The following is a 26,081-nucleotide window of genomic DNA, read 5'->3' on the forward strand; positions in this document are numbered from 1 at the left end:
GACGTAGACTTGATGAGCTGAATGACTCCTGTTCTGATCTTGTGACAGTTATGTTATATGTAAGTTTAGCCACTCTTGTACTGCACATGGCAGGTCTCCATGATCACCAGCCGGACAAGAATCAGATGATCAGTTTTTGTGCAACAAAAGCATTGGTGTTTCGGTAAACCACTGCCCTCCCTCCTCCCCCACTGAAGGTGCAGCACACCGCCCTTTGAGGACCAACCCCAGCACTGGTCAAGGTGGTGCCATTGTGGTTTGACAAGGTTCACCTCTACCTCTCAGACGTCCTCATACCTCCCTCTGGACCATGAACACCAGGCTGTAATCTCTTGACTTTATTTCCTTGGAAAAGCTTGCCTCCACAGCCCCACCCTCATGGGTTGCCAACCCTACACAGACCACTTCTATCTCCTTCCCAAGACCCACAAGCAGGCGGAGCCACCTCTCACCCTGTCCTTGACATTCTTGGTCCCTCTGTCGCTCTCCATTAATTTGACAGTTTCCTGGTCCCAATCTTTACTCTGGATGCCCAGTTGCTGTTACCTCCATCCCACACTAATGATCTCGGAGCCCTACATCTCTGCCTTGAACAGAACCAGTCAGTCTCCCTCTACCAACACTTCCCTTGTTCTTGCATTGAATAACCTGTCCTTCAACCACACTCACTTCATGTCAGAGGGATGGCTGCAGCAACACACATGGGCCCAAGCTATGCCTGCCTCTTCAGGGGATATGTGGAACTTCACTCCTATTCATGCCCTTCCTTTCCTCTTTCTCCTTTACCTTTAAGGCAATATTGGTGCTGCTTCCTGCACTTGCCCAGAACTCTTTCCCTTTGCTGCCAACTTTCACCCTGATCTCACTTTCACATGGTTCCTATCTGACTCTTACCTTTCCTGACATCTCTGTCTCCATCTCGGGAGATGTCAGCAACCAAAATCCATTATAAGATCATTGATTCCCCTCCCATAGTTACCTCAACCACACCTCCTCTTATGCTGCTTCCATTGTCCTTGTATCTGTCTCCACAGTATCTGCTCTAATGAAGAGATTTTCCACAACAGTGCCTTTAAGTATCTTTTCTTCTTAAGCGTGGCTTCCCCTCCACCATGGTTGACAGACTCTCAACTGCATCTCTTCTCTTTGCCACACTTCTGCTTTCAATCCACTCATCACAACTGGAATAAGAGTAGGTTCTCCCCTTGACCTCCCCCTTTACTTCAGCAGATCATCCTCCATAATTTCCACCTCCTCTGATGGGACTACCCTCCCTTTCAGCATTTCGGAGAGACCGTTCACTCTTCGACTCCCTGGTCCATTCTTCCATCTCCACTAACATCCAGTCCCCTACTCATGGCAGCTTCCCTTGTAGTGTGGGAGATGCAACGCTTCTCCTTCTACCTCTTCCCTTCCCAGGGACCCAAACGGTCCTTCCTGAAGGAGCAGCGATTCACTTGTCTTGCCTCCTGTCTCATGTGCTGCATTCAGTGGTCATGATCTGATCTCTACATTGCAGAAACCAAATGCAGATGATAACTGCTTTTCACAGCACCTGAAATGTCCAATGATGGCCAACTTAATTTTAAGGTACAGCACCTCGTCTTCCTTCTGGGACAGTGCAGCCCTCAGGACTGGCTATTTAATTCAAGAATTGTGGGTGACCCACCACCCTAAGTTGGCCTGTCTCCCCTTTGTTATTCTCTTGTTCTTTCTGTACTTAGAAATATCTTTGGGTTCTCTTTAAATTTACTTGCTACCCTCCTATGCTCTATATTCTTCTCGGCTTTCTGTTGTATTCTCTCTGACGAGGTCTCCAAAGTGAGTTCAAGGAGTTAAAAGACAGGACCTCCAGGGTGGTGATCTCAGGATTGCTACCCATGCCACTTGCTAGTGAGGCAAGAAATAGGAAGATAGTGCAGTTTAACACGTGGTAAGGAGATGGTGCAGGAGGGAGGGCTTCAGATTTTGTGATCATTGATCTCTCTTCCAGGGTAGGTGGGATCTGTACAAATGGGACGGTTTGCACCTGAACTAGAGGGGGACCAATATCCTTGTGGGAAGGTTTACTGGTGCTGCTTGGGTAGGGGAGGGGGGGTTTGAACTGGAGTTGCAGGGGAGTGGGAACCATGGGAACCAGAGTGGCAGGGCAGCAAGTGGAGGGGCTGTGGGGAAAGTAGATGTTGAGATACAGGCAAAGATGGAAACTGAAAGGTTGAGCGTGGTGGGACTAATGTTCTGAGTTGTGTCTATTTCAATGCAAGGAATATTGCAGGTAAAGCAGATGAACTTAGAGCGTGGATCCGTACGTGGAATTATGATGTTGTCACCATTAGTGAGAATTGGTTGCAGGAGGGGCAGGGCTGGCAGCTCAATATTCTGGGGTTCTGATGTTTTAGACATGATAGAGGGGGAGGTATTAAAGGGGGAGGGATGGCATTACTCATCAGGGAAAATGTCACGGCAGTGCTCAGAGAGGACATACTGGAGGCCTCAACTACCGTGGCAATTTGGGTGGAACTGAGGAATAAAAAAGGGACAAACACGGTAATAGGACTATATTGTAGACCTTACAATAGTCAGCAGGATTTAGAGGAGCACATTTGTAGAGACTTAGCAGACAGTTGCAAGAAATATAAAGCTGTGATAGTGGGTGATTTTAACTTTCCACATATTGACTGGGACTCCAGTACTGTAAAAGGAGTTTGTCAAATGTGTTCAGGAAAGTTTCCTTAATCAATATGTAGAGGTCCCAACTAGAGAGAGCGTGATACTGGATCTCCTCTTAGGGAACGAGACAGGGCAAGTGACAGAAGTGTGTGTAGGGGAACACTTGGATCTAGTGATCATAATTCCATTAGTTTCAAGAAAATTATGGAAAAAGGTAGGACTGGTCCCAGGGTTAAGATTCTCAACTGAAGTCAGGCCAATTTTGATGGCATCACAAAGAATCTGGCAGGCATAGATTGGGATAGGTTGTTTTCTGGCAAAGGGATGCTTGGTAAGTGGGAGGCTTCCAAGAGTGAAATATTGAGAGTACAGAATCTGTATGTTCCTGTTAGGATAAAAGGCAAGGCTGACAGGTTTAAGGAGCCTTGGTTATCGAGGGATATTGAGACCCTGGTAAAGAAAATGGAGGTGCACATCAGGTACAGGCAGTTAGGATCAAATGAGGTGCTTGAGGAATATAAGAAATATACAAAATATAAGAGTATAAGAGAGCAGTAGATGTAGTGTATATGGATTTCAGCAAGGCGTTTGATAAGGTACCCCATGCAAAGCTGATTGAGGAAGTAAGGCATGTGATCCAAGGGGGCATTGCAGTGTGGATCCAGAACTGGCTGGACCGCAGAAGGCAAAGAGTGGTTGTTGAAGGGTCGTATTCTGTGTAGAGGTCAGTGACCAGTGGTGTACCTCAGGGATCTGTACTGGGACCCTTACTATTTGTGATTTTTATAAATGACCTGGATGAGGAAGTGGAGGGGTGGGTTAGTAAGTTTGCGGATGACACGAAGGTTGGGGGTGTTGTGGATAGTTTGGAGGGCTGTCAGAGGTTACAGCGGGACATAGATAGGATGCAAAGTTGGGCTGAGAAGTGGCAGATGCAGTTCAACCCAGATAAGTGTGAAGTGGTTCATTTTGGTAGGTCAAATATGTTGGCAGAATATAGTATTAATGGTAGGACTCTTGGCAGTGTGGAGGATCAGAGGGATCTTGGGGTCCGAGTCCATAGGACGCTCAAAGCGGCTACGCAGTTTGACTCTGTGGCTAAGAAGGCATATGGTGTATTGTCCTTCATCAATCGGGGAATTGAATTTAGGAGTCAAGAGGTATTGTTGCAGCTGGTCAGACCCCACTTGGAGTACTGTGCTCAGTTCTGGTCACCTCACTACAGGAAGGATGTGGAAGCCATAGAAAGGGTGCAGAGGAGATTTACAAGGATGCTGCCTGGAATGCGGAGCATGCCTTATGAAAACAGGTTGAGGGAACTCGGCCTTTTCTCCTTGGAGCGACAGAGGATGGGGGGGACCTGATAGAGGTATATAAGATGATGGGAGGTATTGATCGGGTAGATAGTCAGAGGCTTTTCCCCAGGGCTGAAATGGTGGCCACAAGAGGAATAGGTTTAAGGTGCTGGGGAGTAGGTATGGAGGAGATGTCAGGGGTGCGTTTTTTACTCAGGGAGTGGTGAGTGCACGGAATGGGCTGCTGGCAACGGTGGTGGAGGCGGATACGATAGGGCCTTTTAAGAGACTGTTGGATAGGTACATGGAGCTGGGAAAAATAGAGGGCTATGGGTAAGCCTAGTAATTTCTAGGGTAGGGACATGTTTGGCACAGCTTTGTGGGCTGAAGGGCCTGAATTGTGCTGTAGTGTTTCTATGTTTCTAAATGCAAGAGAACACTTGAGAGAAATCAGGAGGGCTAAAAGAGGACATGAGGTTGCTTTGGCAGGCAGGGTGAGAGAGAATCCCAAGGGTTTCTACAGCTATATTAAGAGCAAAAGGATAGCAAAGGACAAAATTGGTCCTCTTAAAGATCAGCGTGGTCATCTAGGTGTGGAGATGAAAGAGAAAGGGGAGATTTTAAATGGATTTTTTGCATTTGTATTTACTCTGGAGACACACACAGAGACTATAGAACTGAGGAAAAAGAGTAGTGAGGTCATGGACCATATCCGGATTACAAAACAGGACATGCTTGCTGCCTTGAGGCGAATGAAGGTGGATAAATCCCCAGGGCCTGACGAGGTGTCCCCTCAGAACTTGTGGGAGGCGAGTGCAGAAATTGCAGGGGTCCTGGCAGAGATATTTAAAACGTCCTTAGCCACGGGTGAGACGCTGGAGGACTGGAGGATAGCTTATGTTGTTCTGTTGTTTAAGAAAGACTAAGAATAAGCTGGGAAATTATAGGCTGGTGAGCCTGACGTCAGTAGATAAGCTCGTAAAGAGAAGTTATTGGAAGGTATTCTGAGGGACAGGATATACAAATATTTGGATGGTCAGGGCCTGGTTAGGGATAGTCAACATGACTTTGCACGTGGCAGGTCATGTCTAACCAATCTAATGAAGTTTTTGGAGGTGGTTACCAGGAAGGTTGATCAAGGGAAGGCGGTGGACGTTGTCTACATGGACTTTAGCAAGGCCTTTGACAAGGTCCCACATCAGAGACTGGTCCAGAAGGTTAATTCACTTGGCATTCAGGATGAAGTTGGCTTAGCAGGAGAAGCCAGAGAGTGGTAGTAGATGGTTGTCTCTCTGACTGGAGGCCTGTGACTAGTGGTGTGCTGTAGGGATCAGTGCTGGATCCATTGTTGTTTATCATCTATATTAATGATTTAGATGATAATGTATAAACTGGATCAGCAAATTTGCAGATGACACCAAGATTGGGGTTAGTGGACAGCGAGGAAGGCTATCAAAGCTTGCAGTTTGATCTTGACCAGCTAGGAAAATGGGCTGAAAAATGGCAGATGGAATTTAATGCAGACACGTGTGAGGTGATGCACTTTGGGAGGACAAACCAGGGCAGGACTTACACCGTGAATGGCAGGGCTCTGAGGTGTGCGGTAGATCAAAAGGACCTAGGAATACAGATCCATAATTCCTTGAAACTGGCGTCACAGGTAGGTAGAGTCATAAAGAGAGCTTTTGGCACGTTGGCCTTCATAAATCAAGGCACTGAGTACAGGAGATGGGATGTTATGTTGAAGGTGTACAAGATGTTAGTGAGGCCAAATTTAGAGTATTGTGTGCAGTTCTGCTCACCTACCTACAGGAAAGAGATCAATAGCTTGAAAGAGTGCAGAGAAAATTTACAAGAATGTTGCTGGGACTTGAGGACTTGAGTTACAGGGAAAGGTTGAATAGGTTAGGAATTTATTCCGTGGAGTGCAGGAAAATGAGGGGAGATGTTGTAGAAGTATACAAAATTATGAGGGGTATAGATAGGGTGAATGCATGCAGGCTTTTTCGCCTCAGTTTGGGTGAGACTAGAACTAGAGGTCATAGGTTTAGGGTGAAAGGCGAAATATTTAAGGGAAATCTGAGGGGGAACTTCTTCACTCAGAGGGAGGTGTGATCGAGCTCCAGCAGAAATGGTGGATGCGGGTTCAGTTGTAACATTTCAGGGGAGTTTGGATAGGTACATGGATAAGAGGGGTTTGGAGGGCTATGGTCTGGGTGCAGGTAGATGAGACTAGGCAGAAAGCCAGTCTGGTATGGACTAGATGGGCTGAAGGGCCTGTTTCTGTGCTGTAGTGCTCTATGCCTCTGTCAGCTTCTCTTGTGTGCCTTATCCACCCTGTCTGCATTTGGAAACATAGAATAGAACCATAGAACACTACAGCACAGAAAACAGGCCATTTGGCCCTTCTAGTCTGTGCCGAAACATTATTCCACGTCCCATTTGCCTTCACCCAGTCCATAACCCTCCAGACCTCTCCCGTCCATGTATCTATCCAACTTATTCTTAAAACTTAAGAGTGAGCCCGCATTTACTACATCAGATGGCAGCCCGTTCCATACTCCCACCACTCTTTGAGTGAAGAAGTTCCCCCTAATGTTCCCCCTAAACCTTTCCCCTTTCACCCTAAAGCCATGTCCTCTCATACTTATCTCTCCTAATCTAGGTGGAAAGAGCCTACTCGCATTAACTCTGTCTATACCCCTCATAATTTTGTAAACCTCTGTTAGATCTCCCCTCATTCTTCTACGCTCCAAGGAATAAAGTCCTAACCTGTTCAATCTTTCCCTGTAACTCAACTCCTGAAGACCTAGCAACATTCTAGTAAATCTCCTCTGCACTCTTTCAATCTTACTGATATCCTTCCTATAGTTAAGTGATCAGAACTCCAAATTTGGCCTCACCAATATCTTATACAACCTCCCAACTCCTGTACTCAATACTTTGACCTATGAATGCCAGGATGCCAAAAGCCTTCTCTACAACCCTGTCTACCTGCGACGCCACTTTCAGGGAATTATGTATCTGAACTCCCAGATCCCTTTGTTTCTCTGCACTCATCAGTGCCCTACCATTTACTGTGTATGTCCTACCTTGATTTGTCCTTCCAAAATTGAACACCTCACACTCGTCTGCATTAAATCCCATCTGCCATTTTCTGGCCCATTTTTCCAGTTGGTTCAGATCCCTCTGCAAGCTTTGAAAACCTTCCTCGCTGCCCACGACGCCTCCAATCTTAGTGTCATCAGCAAACTTGCTGATCCAATTTACCACATTATCATCTAGATCATTGATATAGACAACAAACAACAATGGCCCCAACACAGATCCCTGAGGCACACCACTAGTCATAGGCCTCCAGTCTGAGAAACAATCATCCACTACCGCACTGTCTTCTCCCACACAGCCAATTTCCAATCCAGTTTACAATCTCTCCATGGATACCTAGTGTCTGAACCTTCTGAACTAACCTCCCATGTGGGATCTTGTCAAAGGCCTTACTGAAGTCCATGTAGACAACATCCACAGCCCTTCCTTCGTCTACTTTCTCGGTAACCTCCTCAAAATGCTACAAGATTCGTTAAACACGATCTGCCACGCACAAAGCCATCCTGACTATCCTTAATCAACCCTTGGTTGTCCAAATACTTGTATATCCACTCTCTCAGAACACCTTCCAATAATTTACCTACTACTGATGTCAGGCTCACTGGCCTGTAATTACCTGGTTTACCTTTAGATCCTTTCTTAAACAACGGAACAACATGAGCGACCCTCCAGTCCTCCAGCACTGCACCCGTGGCTAAGGACATTTTAAATATATCTGCCAGGACCCCTGCAATTTCTACACTAGTCTCTCTCAATGTCCCAAGGAAATATTTTATCAGGGCCGGGGGATTTATCTACCTTTATTCGCTGTAAGGCAGCAAGCACCTCCTCCTCTTTAATCCCTATATGTTCCATGACACTACTGCTCGTTTCCCTTCCTTCCATATCCACTATGCCAGTTTCCTGAGTAAATACTGATGCAAAAAAACTGTTTTAAGATCTCCCCCATCTCCTGAGGCTCCACACATAGACGACCACTCTGATCTTCTAGGGGACCAATTTTGTCCCTTACTATCCTTTTACTCTTAATATACTTGTAGAAACCCTTCGGGTTTACCTTCACATTATCTGCCAAAGCAACCTCATGTCTTCTTTTTGCCTTCCTGATTTCCTTTTTTAGTATTTTCTTACTTTTTCTATACTCTTCAAGTACCTCATTTGTTCCTAGTTGCCTACACTTGCTATACGCCTCTCTCTCTTTCTTAACCAGATCACCAATATCCCTTGAAAACAAGGTTCCCTATGCTTGTTAACTTTGCCTTTAATCCTGGCAGGAACATGCAAACTCTGCCCTCTCAAAATTTCACCTTTGAAGGCTTTCCACTCACTGAACACATCCTCGCCAGAAAACAACATCCCAATCCACTCTTCCTAGATCCTTTCTCATTTCCACAAAATTGGCCTTTCTCCAATTTAGAACCTCAACTCGAGGACCAGACCTGTTCTTATCCATAACTAACTTGAAACTAAATGACATTATGGTCACTGGACCCAAAATGCTCACCTACACATACTTCTGTCACCCGACCTGTCTGGCTCCCTAATAGGAGATCGAATATTGCATTCTCTCTCGTTGATACCTCTATATATTGATTTAGAAAACTTTCCTGAACATATTTGACAAATTCCAAGCCATCCAGCCCTTTCACCGTGTGGGAGTCCCAGTCAATATATGGAAAGTTAAAATCCCCAACTATTACAACTTCCTGTTTCTTACATCGGTCTGCTATCTCACTACACATTTGTTCCTCCAATTCTCTCTGACTATTGGGCGGTCTATAATACAACCCTATTAGTGTGGCCACACCTTTCTTGTTCCTCAGCTCCACACAAATGGCCTCTGTAGACGAGCCCTCCAGGGTGTCCTGTCTACGCAGAGCTGTGATATTTTCCCTGACTAGTAATGCCACTCCTCCCCCTTTCATCCCTCTCCCTCTATCACGTCTGAAACAACGGAAGCCCGGAACATTAAGCTGCCAGTCCTGCCCCTCCTGCAACCAAGTCTCACTAGTAGCAATAATGTCGTAATCTCACGTGCCAATCCACGCCCTAAGCTCATCTACCTTACCTACAATACTCCTTGCATTGAAATAGATACACCTGAGAACATTTCTATCACGTACAAACCTTTGATTTCCGTCTATACCTGCAGTCCTCGCATGACATTTTTCCTCCTCCACCTCACTATCTGCTCTAACACTCTGGTTCCCCTCCCCCTGCAATTCTAGTTTAAACCCCCCAGAGCAGCACTAGCAAACCTACCCACAAGTATGTTAGTCCCCCTCCAGTTCAGGTGCAAACCGTCCCGTCGGAACAGGTCCCACCTTTTCTGGAACAAAGCCCAATTATCCAGAAACCTGAAGCCCTCCCTCCTGCACCAACTCCTTAGCCACGTATTTAGCTGCATGATCCTCCTATTTCTGGCCTCACTAGCTTGTGGCATGGGTAGCAATCCTGAGATTGCAACCTTGGAGGTCCTGTCCTTCAACTTTGCACCTAATTCTCTGAACTCTCTTTGCAGGACCTCCTTCTCCTTCCTATCCACGTCATTGGTCCCTACATGGACCACAGCATCTGGCTGCTCACTCTCCCTCCTGAGAATTTTTCAGCCAAGGGGCTGTACATTGGGCAATCCCATCCCTTCTCTTTTACCCTGAACCCCTGGAATCTCTTGAATGCTTCTCACAGCTCTGAGACTGATCCACCTTCAGTTCTGAGTTCATATTTACCAAATCACTTTGCAGACTTGTGAAATTGGCCTTATCCCCAATTGAGAACTGATTGTCCTATTTTATCACTGTCCTTCCCATGATTATGCTGAATCTAACCGAAGTACGATTACTGCCACAACTGTGGTCTCCCAATGATACTCCTTCCGCCTTACCTCAAACTAACTCATCTCTTATTAAACTTACTACATACTGACAAAAGGATTACCTGAGAAACAGTTCAGGAATTCTGTGCTCTCTATACCTTCTACACTGATTGTACCTCAGTCAGTATTAGAGTAATTGAAGTCCACCACTGTTACTCATATTGTTGGAAGTTTGCCTACACACCTGTTCTTCTACCTCCCTCACACAGTTTGTCCCGGCTACACTCACAATTGTATGATAGCCCCTTGTTTGTTCTTTCATTCAATCCATATAGCCTCAGTTGATGACCCCACGTACATAGAGTCTTCTTTTGGGTTGGTTTTTATTGTTGCAAGGACCCAGCACCAGAAAATTACCCTGTTTCAGTTTTTGACTTGTTTTGGTAGTTCTGACAGTGACTTTGTGCGACTTGTAGTAAGTTCTGAGCTAGAGGAGAGAGCTTTAGTGGGAATCATGGTGAAATTGCCTGCTCTTTTATGGAGGCACTGCAGGTAGCAGGGGAGGTGAGGGGCATTATCCGACCTCTCATTCTGGCAACTGCATGGCATTGATTAAATTAGTGGCATCACTCTTTTCTATTTGCACATCGCTGAGATATGTGATCCTCAAGCTTCTGTTGATTGTGAAGATTGGTTTGTGTTTGATTGAGTGCTCCTTGTTTTAGGACTGGAAGGACCACCAGCACGTGTGTGGGCAGCCAACAACTCTCACTGTGCAGGCAGAGGATGTGCAGGTGACAGAAGTGGATGTGGAGAAAGTCAAAGTCTGAGACTGTGGTTGCTGAAGTTGATCCAGGGTGCTTGAACCAAGTTCCATCGGAGTCTGCAGGCTGGGGGAATGTCAATGTCTGATTGTCAGAAAGGGCTGTGTCCATGGAGCGGGCTGAATCTCATGGTGCAGAGTGGCTCCGAGATCAGAAAAGCCACTTAAAAGGCAGAAAACGCCCTTGGAGAGATGTGAGCCCACAGCCGCATATCCTCCATCTTAGTCCTGGCCCTTGGCCTTATAAAGAACGTGTTACTGCTCACTAACATGCACCAGCTTACGTGCATGCTCCACGTGGAACACGTACTGAGTAACTGCTGCCCACGGGGGTGCCACTCACCTTTACATTGGAGGGAGGGTGAGGGGGTGATTGTGCATGGGGTAGGGTCTGCTCTGAGCAATGGTATTGGGGTGGGGGGTGTGAGTAGGGGCTGTGGAGAGCATCAGTGGAGGAGAGGTACAGTTTGGGCATGCCTTTATGTGGAGTGACGTGGTTCTGTCCCCAGTACGGTAAGCAGCACTTGTACCTGCCCATACAGGTGGAAGCACATGCTCCTGTCACCAGGTACAGGGCAATGCAGACTGACCACCTGGTCCAAGCCCTCAGAGTGACTATGGTCCTCAGCCAAGGTGGAGAAAGGTGATTTTCAAATGCAATATTACCGACTTTCTTCATATCACTTTGTTTTTATTGGAAGGATTTGAATTCTATAGCAATTTACATTTTTAATTCAAAAGCTGTTTGTGGCGAGACATCAAGTAGTGTATGTGGATGGGCTTGGGCCTGAGGGGGTTAAACAAAATCAGGAGTAGATTTTGGGGAATTAATCACTACCGATTAAACACATGCTGCAAATCTTCACACTTGGAGCATTACAGAGGATTGGTTCGGATTACCTTTGGTTGTTCAACCATTAATTGGATGATTTTTTTTGAATCAGGGAGACTGTTTACCAATGCTTCCCATGAGGAGCTGTGAAGTTCACCGTGAATAGCACATCTCTGGGAGATTAAAGTTCCTCCTTCTGGGAGACCGGACCTATTGTCCAGTGTGACTGTAAATAAGGGGCTGTGTGGGAGGGTGGGGCTGAATTCTGAACTAAACACGGGCTGTGGTACTGCCCCTCCCATCAGTGTTACTTTTGATAAGAATGACAGTATTGATGAACTTTGTACAATCCCTGCAGCGCTGTTATCAAAATATTCTTGTACTTAAGTTTCTGTGTGGTGTCTTCTTGCAAAGCTTGTAGCTGATCAGTCAGTTATGTTGTTACCACTGTAATGGGACTGGCATTGCCATTCGTACAGGGGGAGTCTCATTGGGGTGTTTAACATGATTTAAGGTGGGGGGGGGAAAGAATCTGGTTCCTCTGATTGGAGAGGGTTAAGAACAAGAGGGGGCATCAGTTTAAAATTGGACCTGCTGCATGTCCCCACACACAGCAGTGAGAACCTGGGTCAACAAACAACCTGCTGGAGGAACTCAACTGGTCGAGCAGCATCTATGGGGGGAAAGAAATCGCCGAGGTTTCGGGTTGATACCCTGCAGCAGGTCTGCCTCCAGACGGTTGTTCCAGCTGAGGTCAGTTAGAAATTTAAGACTGATGGATTTTAACATTACAGAGGCAAGGCTGAGGAGGGAGGTGGAGGTCAGATCAGCCATGGCGTAACGGACTGAAGTACCAAACGACCTTTGCTTGTCCCAAGTGTGAATCTTTCACAGGAGTATTCAATATTTTGGAAAGGCAGCTGCAGAGAGAGGCCATGTGTTCAACCAGCTGGAGATTGTCAAAGCATGGTAGTCACACCGGGAGAGTGGTGGGAACGTGGAGCTTGCTCCACAGGGAGTGGTTGAGTGATCGAAGGTGTTCATTGTGTGAGGACATGAGCATGGAAGGCATAGAACAAGCTGCTGCCGGGCGATACAGAGAGAATCTGCGATGGAGCATGACCACTAGCATGTTTCTGCCCTGACACCGTGCCCTTCCCCTTCTCTACCCTGCACAGGGCTTCACTTCCCATTGATGTAAGACTGGTGCAGGTGTCTGGACAGATGTGGAGGGAAAGTGGGGACTGCACACAGTGCTCACCACTTCAATAAACCAGGAGAAGTTTGCACCAAACTATTGTCCAGGTGAGTGGCCACAGCGAGCTGGCTCCCCACAAAGCAGAACCTTGTGCGTGGATCAGGAAGGCTGTAGGAACTGGCCCCCGGCAATGCAAAACCTCATCATTTAGTCCCACAAAGCTCTTCTGCAGATTGGCCAGCTGTGGATGACATGAAACTCCTCAAACGTTTAACACCTGGAAGGAGGTAAGAAGATGGAGGAAAATGGCTCATCCTCAGTATTCCAGAAAGAGTTTAACAACCTTGCTGTGCCTGGCACAGTAGGACAATGGGCTTTTGTCCTTCCACACACCGTGAGCAGCTGCAGCCAATGCCCTGCACACATCTGGATAGATCTGGGCATGGCACTTGAGAGGTCAAAGTTGTGAGAGACCAAACTCCCAATGGTGGGCAAGGATTGCAGGATCAAACCATCAGCATTAGCACAGAAGGATACTGGCCTTCACACCTTCTCCACTATTCAATAAGATCACGGCCGCTCTTTATCTCAGCTGCACTTTCTTGCACTGACCCCCCTATCCGTTATTTCACTTAAAAGCAAAAAGTCTATCAATCACTGTCTTGAATAGGACTTCGGAGCAGATAAGTTTTTCTTTTTTTATTAGGGTTTTAAGTATAAGGCTTAGTTTTTAATAGAGTTGTAATTTATTAGGGTTAGTCTTTTTATAAGGTGCTTTTATAAGGGTTGTAAAAGTTTTAAGTGGTAGAGTGGGGGCTGGACTGCGCAGGCGCGGCGCCGGCAGCTTAAAAAGCCAACTGCCATATCCAGTGGGCAGCGTCGGAGTGGGCAGCGGAGTGAGAGGGAGCAGAGTGTTCTGGGCTTTGGCTCAAGGGGCTTCGGCGTAAAGGGGCGAGGAAAGGGAGGTGACGAGTTAGGGAAGGAGTACGAGTGCGGTTTCCTGTACTCAGTGTCAGATGTGGGAGTTCCTGGAGTCTCCCTGCCTCCAGGAAGGCTACATCTGCACCCGGTGTGTCGAGCTGCAGCTCCTGAGGGACTGTGTTAGAGAACTGGAGATGCAGCTCGATGAATCTTCGTCTGGTCAGGGAGAGTGAGGAGGTGATAGAGAAGAGTTATAGACAGGTGGTCACACCGGGACCATCGGAATCAGGCAATTGGGTCACAGTCAGGAGGGGGAAGGGGAAGGGGAAGAGTCAGGTACTAGAGACTACCCCTGTGGCTGTACCCCTTGACAATAAGAACTCCTGTTTGAGTGCTGTTGGGGGAGACAGCCTACCTGGGGGAAGCAACAGTGGCAGTGTCTCTGGCACAAAGAGTCCAGCCCTATGGCTCAGATGGGTAGGGAAGGAGTGAGGAGGGCACTAGTGATAGGGGACTCTATAGTTAGGTGGGCAGACAAGCGATTCAGTGGATGCAGGAAAGAAACTCGGAAGGTAGTTTGCCTTCCAGGTGCCAGGGTCCGGGATGTTTCAGATCACGTCCAAGATATCCTGAAGGGGGAGGGAGAACAGCCAGAGGTCGTGGCACATATTGGTACCAACGACATAGGTAGGGAAAGGAATGAGGTCCTGAAAAGAGACTATAGAGAATTAAGAAGGAAGTTGAGAAGCAGGACCTCAAAGGTAGTAATTTCCGGATTACTGCCTGTGCTAAGTGACAGTGGGGATAGGAACAGAATGAGGAGGAGGTTAAATGTGTGGTTGAGGGATTGGAGTAAGGAGCAGGGATTCAGTTTTCTGGATCATTGGGGCCTCTTTTGGGGCAGGTATGACCTGTTCAAAGAGGACGAGTTGCACTTGAATCCCAGGGGGACCAACATACTGGCGGGGAGGTTTGCTAAGGCTACTGTGGAGAGTTTAAACTAGAATTGTTGGGGGGTGGGATCTGTACTGGAGAGACTGGGGAAGAGGTGTTTGGCTCTCAAATAGAGGAGGCTAGGAATAAGTACCATAGGCAGGTGATAGAGGAGAGACGTGTTCAGACAGGCTTGAGATGTGTCTATTTTAACGCAAGGAGTGCTGTGAACAAGGCGGATGAGCTTAGAGCTTGGATCAATACTTGGAGCTATGATGTGGTGGCCATTACGGAGACTTGGATGGCTCCGGGGCTGGAATGGTTGATTCAAGTGCCGGGTTTTAGATGTTTCGAGAAGGACAGGGAGGGAGGCAAGAGAGGTGGGGGAGTGGCACTGTTGATCAGAGACAGTGTCACGGCTGTGGAAAAGGTGGACGTTGTGGAGGGATTGTCTCCAGAGTCTCTGTGGGTGGAGGTTAGGAACAGGAAGGGGTCGATAACGGTGCTGGGTGTTTTTTATAGGCCGCCCAATAGTGACAGGGTTATTGAGGAGCAGATAGGGAAGCAGATCCTAGAAAGGTGTGAGAATAACAGAGTTGTTGTGATGGGGGATTTTAAAGTCCCAAACATCGACTGGCATCTCCAGACAGTGAGGGGTTTAGATGGGGTGGAGTTTGTTAGGTGTGTTCAGGAAGGGTTCTTGACACAGTATGTAGACAGACCTACAAGAGGAGAGGCTGTACTTGATTTGGTATTGGGAAATGAACCTGGTCAGGTGTCAGATCTCTCAGTGGGTGAAATTTTGGTGATAGTGATCATAATTCTATCTCCTTTATGTTAGCACTGGAGAGGGATAAGAACAGACAGACTAGAAAGGTGTTTACTTGGAGTAAAGGGAATTGTGAGGCTCTCAGGCAGGAAATTGGAAGATTAAATTGGGAACAGATGTTCTCTGGAAAAAGTACAGAAAATATGTGGCAAATATTCAGGGGGTATTTGTGTGGAGCTCTGCATAGACATGTTCCAATGAGACAGGGGAGTCATGATAGGATACAGGAACCGTGGTGTACAAAGGCTATAATAAATCTAGTCCAAAGGAAAAGAAAAGCATACAAAAGGTACAGAGAGCTAGGTAATGTTAGAGATCTGGAGGAGTACAAGGCTAAAAGTAAGGAACTTAAGAAAGAGATTAGGAGAGCCAGAAGGGGACATGAGAAGGCCTTGGCGGGCAGGATTAAGGAAAACCCCAAGGCGTCCTACAGGTATGTGAAGAGTAAGAGGATGCGATGCGAAAGGATAGGGCCTATCAAGTGCAGCAGTAGGAAAGTGTGTATTTCCGCTATTTCCGGAAGAAATAGCGGAGGTACTTAATGAATACCTTACGTCAGTATTCACTACGGAAAAAGATCTGGGGGATTGTAGTGGGGACTTGCAGCAGCCTGAAAAGCTTAAGCATGTAGATATTAGAAAAGAGGTGGTGCTGAAACCTTTGGAAAGCATCAAGTTAGATGAGTCACCGGCACCGGATGAGATGTACCCCAGGCTGCTGTGGGAGGTGAGGGAGGAGATTGTGGAGCCTCTGACAATGATCTTTGCATTGTCGATGGAGACAGGAGAGGTTCCAGAAGATTGGAGGGTTGCGGATGTTGTTCCCTTATTCAAGAAGGGGAGTAGGGATAGCCCAGGAAATTATAGACCGGTGAGTCTTACCTCAGTGGTTGGTAAGCTGATAGAGAAGATCCTGAGAGGCAGGATTTATGAACATTTGGAGAGATATAATATGATTAGGAATAGTCAGCATGGCTTTGTCAAGGGCAGGTCCTAGCTTACAAGCCTGATTGAATTTTTTGAGGATGTGACTAAGCACATTGATGAAGGGAGAGCAGTAGATGTAGTGTATATGGATTTCAGCAAGGCGTTTGATAAGGTACCCCATGCGAGGCTTATGGAGGTGGTGAGGAGCCATGGGATCCAAGGGGACATTGCAGTGTGGATCCAGAACTGGCTGGCCCACAGAAGGCAAAGAGTGGTTGTTGAAGGGTCGTATTCTGAGTGGAGGTCGGTGACCAGTGGTATACCTCAGGGATCTGTACTGGGACCCTTACTCTTCGTGATTTTTTTCAATGACCTGTTTGAGGGACTGGAGGGGTGGGTAAGTTTGCAGATGACACAAAGTTTGGGGGTGTTGTGGATAGTTTGGAGGGCTGTCAGAGGTTACAGAGGGACATAGATAGGATGCAGTTGGGCTGAGAAGTGGCAGATGCAGTTCAACCCAGATAAGTGTGAAGTGGTTCATTTTGGTAGGTCAAGTATGTTGGCGGAATATAGCCTTAATGGTAAGACTCTTGGCAGTGTGGAGGATCAGAGGGATCTTGGAGTCCAAGTCCATTGGATGCTCAAAGCGGCTGCGCAGGTTGACTCTGTGGTTAAGAAGGCATATGGTGTATTGTCCTTCATCAATCGGGGAATTGAATTTAGGAGCCGAGAGGTATTGTTGCAGCGATATAGGTCCCTGGTCAGACCCCACTTGGAGTATTGTGCTCAGTTCTGGTCGCCTCACTGCAGGAAGGATGTGGAAGCTGTAGAGAGGGTGCAGAGGAGATTTACCCGGATGCTGCCTGGAATGCGGAGCATGCCTTATGAAAGTAGGTTGAAGGAACTCGGCCTTTTGTCCTTGGAGAGACGGAGGATGAGGGGGGACCTGATAGAGGTGTATAAGATGATGAGAGGTATTGCTAGGGTAGATAGTCAGAGGCTTTTCTCCAGGGCTGAATTGGTGGCCACAAGAGGACATAGGTTTAAAGTGCTGGGGAGTAGATATAGAGGCGATGCCAGGGGTAAGTTTTTTACTCAGAGAGTGGTGAGTGCGTGGAATGGGCTGCCAGAAACGGTGGTGGAGGCGGATATGATACAGTCTTTCAAGAGACTGTTAGATAGGTACATGGAGCTGAGTAAAATGGGTATGGGTAAGCCTAGTAATTTCTAGGGTAGGGACATGTTTGGCACAGCTTTGTGGGCCGAAGGGCCTGAATTGTGCTGTAGTTTTTCTATGTTCTATCTTCTAATATACGTTGCGACTGAGCCTCCATTCCCCTCTTCATTAGTGAATTCCATAGATCATTATCCACTGACTGAAGTTTCATAGTTTTCACCATTTTACCTTTGAATGTCAAATGGATATGGTCATTAAATGTGTGAGTTTTATTCAAGATTCAAGTCTAATGGAACGTCCCATAACTAACCGGGAAGGTCGGTTATATTGGCCTGTTGGGTTTGACTGACCTGTGGATGGGGTGGTCTGGTAGACATCCTATAGGGTACATCCTCCTCCAGGAAAATCAATGCTGAACATCTCAAGGATCTTGTAAAGATTATTTCTTCTAAAGTCAGTGACTAATAGACAACATGACAACCCCTTATCCAGAGTAGCTGCAGAGTGCCCTCATTATAGACTCTCCTGAAAGTCTACCATAGTCATCACCTACGATGAGACATAAGTACATAAGAAATAGGAGCAGGAGGCAATCTGGCCCGTTGAGCCTGCTCCGCCATTTAATAAGATCACAGCTGATCTGGCTGTGGACTTAGCTCCACCTATCTGCCTTTTCCACATAACCCTTAATTCCCCTACTACGCAAAAATCTATCTAATTGTGTCTCAAATGTATTTAATGAGGTAGCCTCTACTATTTCCTTGAGAAGAGAATTCCACAGATTCACTACTCTCTGGGGAAAAAAAGTTTCTCCTCAACTCTGTCCTAAATCTATTCCCCCAAATCTTGAGGCTATGTCCCCTAGTTCTAGTCTCATCTACCAGTGGAAACAAGCTTCCTGCCTCTGTCTTATCTATCCCTTTCATAATTTTATATGTTTCTATAAGATCCCCTCTCATTCTTCTGAATTCCAGCGAGTATGAACTGTGTTCAGTTTTGGTCGCCACATTATAGGAAGGATGTGGAGGCGTTGGAAATGCTGCCTGGATTAGAGAGTATGGAATATGAGCAAAGGCTTAAGGTGCTAGGGCTTTATTCACTGGAAAGGAGGAGGATGAGAGGAGACATGATAGAGGTGTATAAAATATTGAGAGGAATAGATAGACAGCCAGTGCCTCCTTCCCAGGGCACCAATGCTCAAGACGAGAGGGCATGACTTTAAGGTTATGGGTGGGAGGCTCAGGGGAGATGTCAGGGGGAGGTTTTTCACCCAGAGACTGGAATGCACTGCCTGGGGTGGTGGTGGAGGCAGATACATTGGACAGGTTCAAGAGTTTGTTGGATAGGCATATGGAGGAGTGTGAGATAGAGGGATATGCGGGAGGAAAGGTTTAGATAGTGTGAGGGTGGTTTGATGGACGGCACAACATCATGGGCCGAAGGGCCTGTTTTGTGCTGTATGTTTCTATGGTTCTATGGTTTATAGTCCCAGGCGACTCAATCTTTCCTCATAGGGTAACCCCTTCATCTCTGGAATCAACCTGGTGAACCTCCTCTGCACTGCCTCCAAAGCCAGTATATCTTTCCTCAAGTAAGGAGACCAGAACTGCACACAGTACTCCAGGTGCAGCCTCACCAGTACCCTGTACAGTTGCAGCATAACCTCCCTGCTCTTAAATTCAAACCCTCCAGCAATGAAGGCCAACATTCTATTTGCCTTCTTGATAACCTGTTGCACCTGCAAACCAGCCTTCTGTGATTCATGCACAAGCTCTCCCAAGTCCCTCTGCACAACAGCATGCTGCAATCTTTCACCATTTAAATAATAATCTGATCTTCTATTTTTCCTTCCAAAGTGGATGACCTCGCATTTACCAGCATTGTACTCCATCTGCCAGACCCTTGCCCACTCACTTAATCTATCAATATCTCCCTGCAGACTCTCTGCATCCTCTGCACAATTTGCTTTTCCACTCAATTTAGTGTCATCAGCAAACTTAGATACGCTGCACTCGGTCCCCTCTTCCAAATCGTTAATGTATATTGTGAACAGTTGTGGGCCCAGCACCGAGTCCTGCGACACCCCACTCACCACTGATTGCCAAGAGAAACACCCATTTATCCCAACTCTTCCTTCTATTGGTTAACCAATCCTCTATCCATGCTAATACCTTACCCCAACTCCATGCATCCTTATGGATAAGTTTTTTTTGAGCGAGACTTGGCCTCTTTATCCATGAGCACGAGGACCGGTGCGATGAGCAGGAGATCCAGCAGCTAATCAACCACAAATGCACAGATTGAAACTCCATAATGCCTGAGAGAGGGAACAAATCTGTAGGTACCTGAAGCTGAGATCCAATAGGAAACCTCTCACCTAAAGAGCACTTGGTGGGAGGAAAGAGCAGAGGAGGACCAGCAATTCAATGATAAATGAAGTGTGCAGGTTCTTCAATGCTGCCGAGGTTATCCACGGCCTGAACACCCAGAGTCCCACTCCACTGAGGGTCAACAGTGAAGGAGAGCTTAAAAAGAGTCAAGTGGTGGCCACTGGAAGGAACACTCCTCAACCATGACGTAAGTCCCTGGCTCCAGTCCACAGCGAATGTTTGGCCCAACCTCCTGATTAAGGAAAAGTTAGAAGGCAACGTCTTTTTCCCAGGGTAGAATTGTCAAATACTAGAGTGGATAGCTTTAAGGTGATAGGGAGAAAGTTCAAAGGGGATGAGAGGAGCAAGTTTTTTTACACAGAGAGTGGTGGGTGCCTGGAATGTGCTGCCAGGGGTGGTGGTGGAGGCAGATACAATAGTGGTGTTCTCGAGGCTTTTAGACAGGTACATAATTGTGCAGGTAATAGAGGGATATGGATCAGTTTAATTTAGCATCATGGTCAACACAGACATTGTGGGCCGAAGGGCCTATTCCTGTGCTCTACTGTTTTGTGTTTATGTAACATTCCAACTGAGAAACATCCCAATATCCTTGGGAGTAAAAGGTTTCCCAAGTGAAGTTCTAAAAGTTGATGGAAAGGAACATCAGTCAAAAGTTAACGAGCTCACCTCCAAAGTGTGGGAGGGGGAGGATAGGCCAGGGGATCTCAGGGACATTGTAATCATAATCAAGCAAGGAGACAAATTGAGCTGAGGTAACCACAAAGAGTTCCTGCAAAGTGCCAGGGTCCTCCTGTCTCCTAATAGAGCAATACAGCACGGATACAGGCCCTTCGACCCAACCACAATGTCCACCAAGCTAGTCCCAATTTCCTGCATTTGGCCCATATCCTTCTAAGACCTACCCCTCCATGTACCTACCTAAGTGCTTCTAAAATGATAATATTGGACCTGCCTCAACCACTTCCTCTGGCAGCTTTTTCTAGATACTTATCACCCTCTGCGTGAAAAAGTTGTCCCTCAGTTCCCTTTTAAATCTTTCCCTTCCTACCCTAAATCTATGCCCTAGTTTTAGACTCCCCTATCTCCTACATTCAAAGGAAATAAAGTCCCAGCCTGGCCAACCTCACCCTATAACTCAGGCCCTTGAGTCCTGGCAACATCCTTGTAAATCTTTTCTGTGCTCTTTCCAGCTATCCTCCTGGCAGTGACTGCAGATCTGCTCTGTTGGGCAGCCACATTGTTAAAAAATCTGACCCAAGGCCCCTGAAGACACTCTGTTCACAGAGTCAGAGAGAGGGACAGCACGGAAGCAGGCCCTTCGGCCCACCACGTCCATGCTGACCTTTTTGCCCATTAACACCAATCCCATTTTCCTGCTTTAGGCCAGTATCCCTCTAGGCCTCAGCTATTCAAGTGTCTGTCCAAACATCTCGCAAATATTACTGATTGTATCTGGCTCCACCACCTCCCCTGGCAGCGAGTTCCAGATATCACCCGCTCTCTGCGTAAAAAAACTTCCCCCTCAGATCCATTTGAGGTCTCCTTCCTCTCACCTGAAACCTACACCCTCCCACCCCTCCCACTGACACCCCGCCATTGATGCTGTCATTGATACCCCTCCCATTGACACCCCGCCATCAACACCCCTGTCACTGACACCCTTCCCATCGACACCCCCACCATAAAAGACTGACTATCTACCCAACTTCTCAATCATAGAACCATAGAACAGTACAGCACAATACAGGCCCTTCGGCCCACAAAGATTTAAAAGGGAACTGAGGGACAACTTGTTCACGCGGAGGGTGCCGACCTTTAAACCTCACCTAAGACTATCTAACCCCTTCCTCCCACATATCCCGCTATTTTAAATTCCTCCATATGCTTATCAAGCAATCTCTTGAATTTGACCAATGTACCTGCCTCCACCACCGCCCCAGGCAGCGCATTCCATGCCCCAACCACACTCTGGGTAAAAAACCTTCCTTTGATATCTCCCTTGAACTTCCCACCCATTACTTTAAAGCCATGCCCTCTTGTATTGAGCGTTGGTGCCCTGGGAAAGAGGCGCTGGCTGTCCATTCTATCTATTCCTCTTAATATTTTGTATACCTCTATCATGTCTCCCCTCATCCTCCTTCTCTCCAATGAGTAAAGCCCTAGCTCCCTTAGTCTCTCCTCATAATCCATACTCTCTAATCCAGGCAGCATCTTGGTAAATCTCCTCTGCACCCTTTCCAACGTCTCCACATCCTTCCTATAATGAGGCGACCAGAACTGGACACAGTACTCTAAGTGTAGCCTAACCAGAGTTTTGTAAAGCTGCATCATTACCTTGCAGCTCTTAAACTCGATCCCACGACTTATGAAAGCTAAAATCCCGTAAGCTTTCTTAACTACCCTATCCACCTGTGAAGCAACTTTCAGTGATCTGTGGATATGAATCCCCCAGATCCCTCTGCTCCTCTACACTGCCCAGAATCCTGCCATTAACACTGTACTCTGCCTTGGAGTTTGTCCTTCCAAAGTGTACCACCTCACACTTCTCCGGATTGAACTCCATCTGCCACTTCTCAGCCCAGCTCTGTATCCTATCAATGTCCCTCTGCAATCTTCGACAATCCTCCACATTATCCACAACACCACCAACCTTTGTGTCGTCTGCAAACTTGCCAACCCACCCTTCTACCCCCTCATCCGTCATTAATAAATATCACGAAAAGCAGAAGTCCCAGAACCGATCCTTGTGGGACACCACTAGTCACAGCCCTCCAATCTGAATGCACTCCCTCCACCACAACCCTCTGTTTTCTACAGGCAAGACAATTCTGAATCCACACAGCCAAGCTTCCCTGGATCCCATGCCCTGTGACCTTCTGAAGAAGCCTACTATGTGGAACCTTGTCAAATGCCTTACTAAAATCCATGTAGACCACATCTACTGCACTACCCTCATCAATCTGCCTGGTCACCTCCTCAAAGAACACTATCAGGCTTGTGAGACATGATCTGCCCTTCACAGAGCCCTGATCAGTCCATGATTCTCCAAACGCTCATAGATCCTATCTCTTAGAATCCTATCCAACAGCTTGCCCACCACAGATGTAAGGCTCACTGGTCTATAATTTCCTGGACTATCCCTACTACCTTTTTTGAATAAGGAGACAACATTTGCCACCTTCCAATCCTCCGGTACCATTCCCGTGGACATTGAAGACTCAAAGATCCTAGCCAATGGTTCAGTAATCTCCTCCCTCGCCTTATGGAGCATCCTGGGGAATATTCCAGGGACTTATCTGTCCTAATATTTTCTAACAGCTCCAACACATGTCCTCTCTTGATATCAACATGCTCTAGAACATTAACCTTACCAACACTGTCCTCAGCGTCATCAAGGCCCCTCTCCTTGGTGAATACTGAAGAGAAGTATTCATTGTGGACCTCACCCACTTCGTTTCCAGGCACATCTAATCGGACCTACCTTTACTCTAGCCATCCTTCTGTTCTTCACGTACAAGAAAAAAGCCTTGGGATTTTCCTCAACCTACTCGCCAAAGCCTTTTCATGTCCCCTTCTTGCTCTCCTCAGCCCCTTCTTAAGTTCCTTCCTTGCTACTCTATATTCCTCACGAGCCCTATCTGATCCTTGCTGCCTACACCTTATGTATGCTGCCTCTTCCTCCTAACTAGTTGTTCCACCTCTCGTCACCCACGGTTCCTTCACCCTGCCACTCCTTCTCTGCCTACCAGGACAAATTTATCCCTAACATCCTGCAGGAGATCCATGAACAATGACCACATCCCCATAGTACATTTCCCTTCAAAAATATCATCCCAATTTATACTCGCAAGTTCTAGCCTTATAACCTCAGAATTTGCCCTTCCCCAATTAAATATCTTCCTGTCCTCTTTGCTCCTTTCCCTGTCCATGACAAGGCTAAAGATTATGAAGCGGTGGTCACTGTTCCCCAAATGCTCACCCACTGAGAGATCTGTCACCTGACCCAGTTCATTACCTAATACTAGATCTAATATGGCATTCCCTCTAGTCAGCCTGTCAACATACTGTGACAGGAATCTGTCCTGGACACACTTCACAAACTCTGCCCCGTCTAAACCCTTGGTACTAAGCAGGTGCCAATCAATATTTGGGAAGTTGAAGTCTCCCATGATAACAACCCTGTTATTTTTGCATCTTTTAAAATCTGCCTCCCGATCTGCTTCTCAGTATCCTTGCTGCTACCAGGGGGCCTATAGAATACTCCCAGTAGAGTAACTGCCCCTTTCTTGTTCCTAACTTCCACACATACTGACTCTAGAGAGGATCCTTCTACATTATCCATCATATCTGCAGCTGTAATAGTGTCCCTGACCAGTATCGCCACCCCTCCTCCTCTTCTCCCCCCCTCCCTATCCCTTTTAAAACACTGAAAACCAGGAACATACAATATCCGTTCCTGCCCTGGTGACAGCCAAGTCTCTGCCTCTAATAATCTTATATAAGATTATAAACTTCTACCAAGTCATCCCTCAGTCTCTTTCCAGGGAGAGTCCAGCCCAGCCTCTCCAATCTCTCCCCATAACTACAATCCAGGCAGCATCCTGGGGAATCTCCTCTGCACCACCTCCAGCACAACCACATCCTCCCTGTAGTGTGGTGACCAGAAGTGCACACACTGCTTCCTGTGGTCCACCCAGTGTTTGGTAAAGCTGTCCCACAAAGTCCCAGCTTCTATATTCCATGCTCTGACCTATGAAGGCAGGGAGGGTGTTGCACTTGTTTCAAGGAGGCTTTAAGTATATCCTTAAATCTCCTCTGTCCCTCTGCTCATGTCTTGCTGTGACAACGGTCAGTATAATTAGTAGGTTTGCGAGTGACATGAAATCTGTTGGGTTGTGGACAGCGAGGAAGGTTGAGGCTGCAGACGATGCAACACTGTGCCAGGTGATGCACTTTGGGAAGGACATACACTGTAAAAGGTGCGACACGAAGGAATGTTGATGCACAAAGGGACTTTGGGGTCCAAAGTGGCAACACAGTGTGTGAAGAAGGCATACAGTATGTTTCCCTTCCTGGGACAGAACATAGAATATAAAAGTTGGGACGTAATGATGGAACTTTGGGTGGCAGCTATGTGGAACAAAAGGGCACAGAACAGTACCTCACAGACCCTTCGGCCCACCATGTGCTGAACTAATTAACTAATGAACACCTAGCTAAACTAATCCTTTCTGCCTACACAACGTCCATCTCCCTCCATTCTCAGCACATCTACATGCCCATCTCAGAGCCTCTTAAACCCCTCTATCATATCTGTCTCCACCCCCACCCCTGGCAGCCTGTTCCAGGCACCCACAGCTCTGTGCAAAAAAAACTTGCCCCACACACCTCCTTTGAACTTTCCCCCTCTCACCTCAAATGCATGCCCTCTGGTATTATATGTTTTGGTACTGAGAAAAAGATAGCTGTATCTATACCTCTCATAATCTTATAAACGTCTACAATCAGGTCTCACCTGTCTCCCCCTGAAAGTGTCAGAGGAAGTGGTAGCGGCAGGTACAGTTACAACACAAGAGACATTTAGACAGGTTCATGGATAGGAAGGGTTTAGAGGGATATGGGCCAAACACAGGCAAATGGGACGAACTCAGGAAGTCCCCTTGGTTGGCATAGACGAGTTGAGCCAAAGGACCTGTTCCTTTGCTATATAAATGTGGCTCTGTGGTCATATTGAATGGTGGAGCAGGCTCGAAGGGCTGAATGGCCTGTTCCTGTTTCCATGTTTCAGTAGATGGCCCGCTGCTCTGAAATACCAATTCTTGTAAAGCAGCAAATTCCTGGAATCTGCTGCAGGTTGTGATGGCTCATTGACCTGTTCGGGCTGATTCATTGTCTCCATTAGTCCCCAAGTGGGACAAATTCCTGCCCTTCACCACTTGGAGTCACAGAAACAGGCCACCACATCCATGCCGACTGATGCCGATCTATGCCAGTCCTGTTCATCTGCATTGGAACTGTGACCTTCTCTGCCTCACCTATTCAAGTGTCTATCTAAATGACTCAAATGTAGTGATTGTATCTGATTCCCTTCCCAACATTTCAGGAGCGTTACAGAGTCACACAAGAAACAACTTCAGTCATCTGTACAAAATGAACTCCGA

At 46.9% G+C, this 26,081-nt stretch overlaps 1 protein-coding gene across 2 annotated transcripts in view; it reads left to right on the plus strand.

Annotated features, from left to right (window-relative positions):
- Positions 1-11,747, plus strand: part of LOC127577765 (deformed epidermal autoregulatory factor 1 homolog) — a 49,743-nt gene extending 37,996 nt beyond the window's left edge. For both annotated transcript variants that reach the window (XM_052029309.1, XM_052029308.1), the window contains exon 11: positions 10,614-11,747. In XM_052029309.1, coding sequence (XP_051885269.1) covers positions 10,614-10,718 — 105 coding nt within the window. In that variant the 3' untranslated portion in view covers positions 10,719-11,747. The remainder of the gene's footprint in view (positions 1-10,613) is intronic.
- The last annotated feature ends 14,334 nt before the right edge of the window (positions 11,748-26,081 follow it).

Source organism: Pristis pectinata, chromosome 14 (assembly GCF_009764475.1).
Source record: "Pristis pectinata isolate sPriPec2 chromosome 14, sPriPec2.1.pri, whole genome shotgun sequence".
Classification (NCBI taxonomy): Eukaryota; Metazoa; Chordata; class Chondrichthyes; order Rhinopristiformes; family Pristidae; genus Pristis; species Pristis pectinata.